The sequence below is a fragment of the Nestor notabilis genome, unplaced genomic scaffold (genome assembly GCF_000696875.1).
Source record: "Nestor notabilis isolate BGI_N333 unplaced genomic scaffold, ASM69687v1 scaffold26614, whole genome shotgun sequence".
NCBI lineage: Eukaryota > Metazoa > Chordata > Aves > Psittaciformes > Psittacidae > Nestor > Nestor notabilis.
The window spans coordinates 3,203-4,036 of record NW_009926408.1 but is presented as its reverse complement, the minus strand read 5'-3'; the positions used below and the strand labels follow the sequence as shown (position 1 = coordinate 4,036).

Sequence of the window (834 nt, the reverse complement as noted above, 5' to 3'; positions counted from 1 at the left end):
CGGCATTGCCGTGGTGCAGCTCCCATGGGGCGGCTGCAAATCCCACACAGTCAGCCTGGGTGGTTTCCAAGTGGAAAAGGACATCAGGTCTTGGAAAACCCTCTTCAGCAGGGCTCCTGCCACACAGTGCTCCCCCTGTTGGGGCGCTCCCGCTGCCTCCTCAGAACTGCCCCAGCACCCTCCATAGGCCCAGTGGTGCTGAGAGATGTCAGCACCCAGTCCATGATCAGTGGCATCCTGCTGTTCCCCGTGTCCCCGCTGCATCGGCTCAGTCTTTCCCACTCAGGCTGCAAGAGCCCCAGGGCTGGCACCGTCCTGGTCCCAGCTCCAGCCTGGGGCTGCCGGCAGCATGTTGCCGTGGTGCTGGCCCTCACCCAGCTCTCTTGCCAGGGCCGAGGAGGACTGGGCTCCATCTTCGTCTGGGCATCCGGGAATGGGGGCCGTGAGCACGACAGCTGCAACTGCGACGGCTACACCAACAGCATCTACACGCTGTCCATCAGCAGCACCACGCAGTACGGTAACGTGCCCTGGTACAGTGAGGCCTGCTCCTCCACCCTCGCCACCACCTACAGCAGCGGCAACCAGAATGAGAAGCAGATCGTGAGTTGGGGCTGCTGGTGTCAGCAGGGTGGGGGCTCACGGGGGTGGGACGTGCCAAGCTGCAACTGCCATGGGCATCCCTCTGGGAGTTGTGGTGCTGGGAGCAGGGCTGGCCCCACTCTGCCACACTGCTGCCCTCCACGTCATTCCCAAAGCTCGGTCTCATGAGTTGAGGGCTTCTGGAGCAGCTCTGCTCTGGAGCCAGGCTGAGAGAGCTGGGCTGGGGCAGCT

General features: G+C 63.7%; 1 protein-coding gene across 1 annotated transcript in view; it reads left to right on the top strand.

The window, feature by feature from the left end:
• Window positions 1–390: 390 nt before the first annotated feature.
• The window catches only part of LOC104404963 (furin-like), a gene marked incomplete at both ends in the record, with an annotated part of 3,643 nt that continues 3,199 nt past the window's right edge, over window positions 391–834 (top strand). The window contains one exon of the mRNA XM_010013524.1: window positions 391–603. Within this exon, the coding sequence (XP_010011826.1) occupies window positions 391–603 (213 nt within the window). The remainder of the gene's footprint in view (window positions 604–834) is intronic.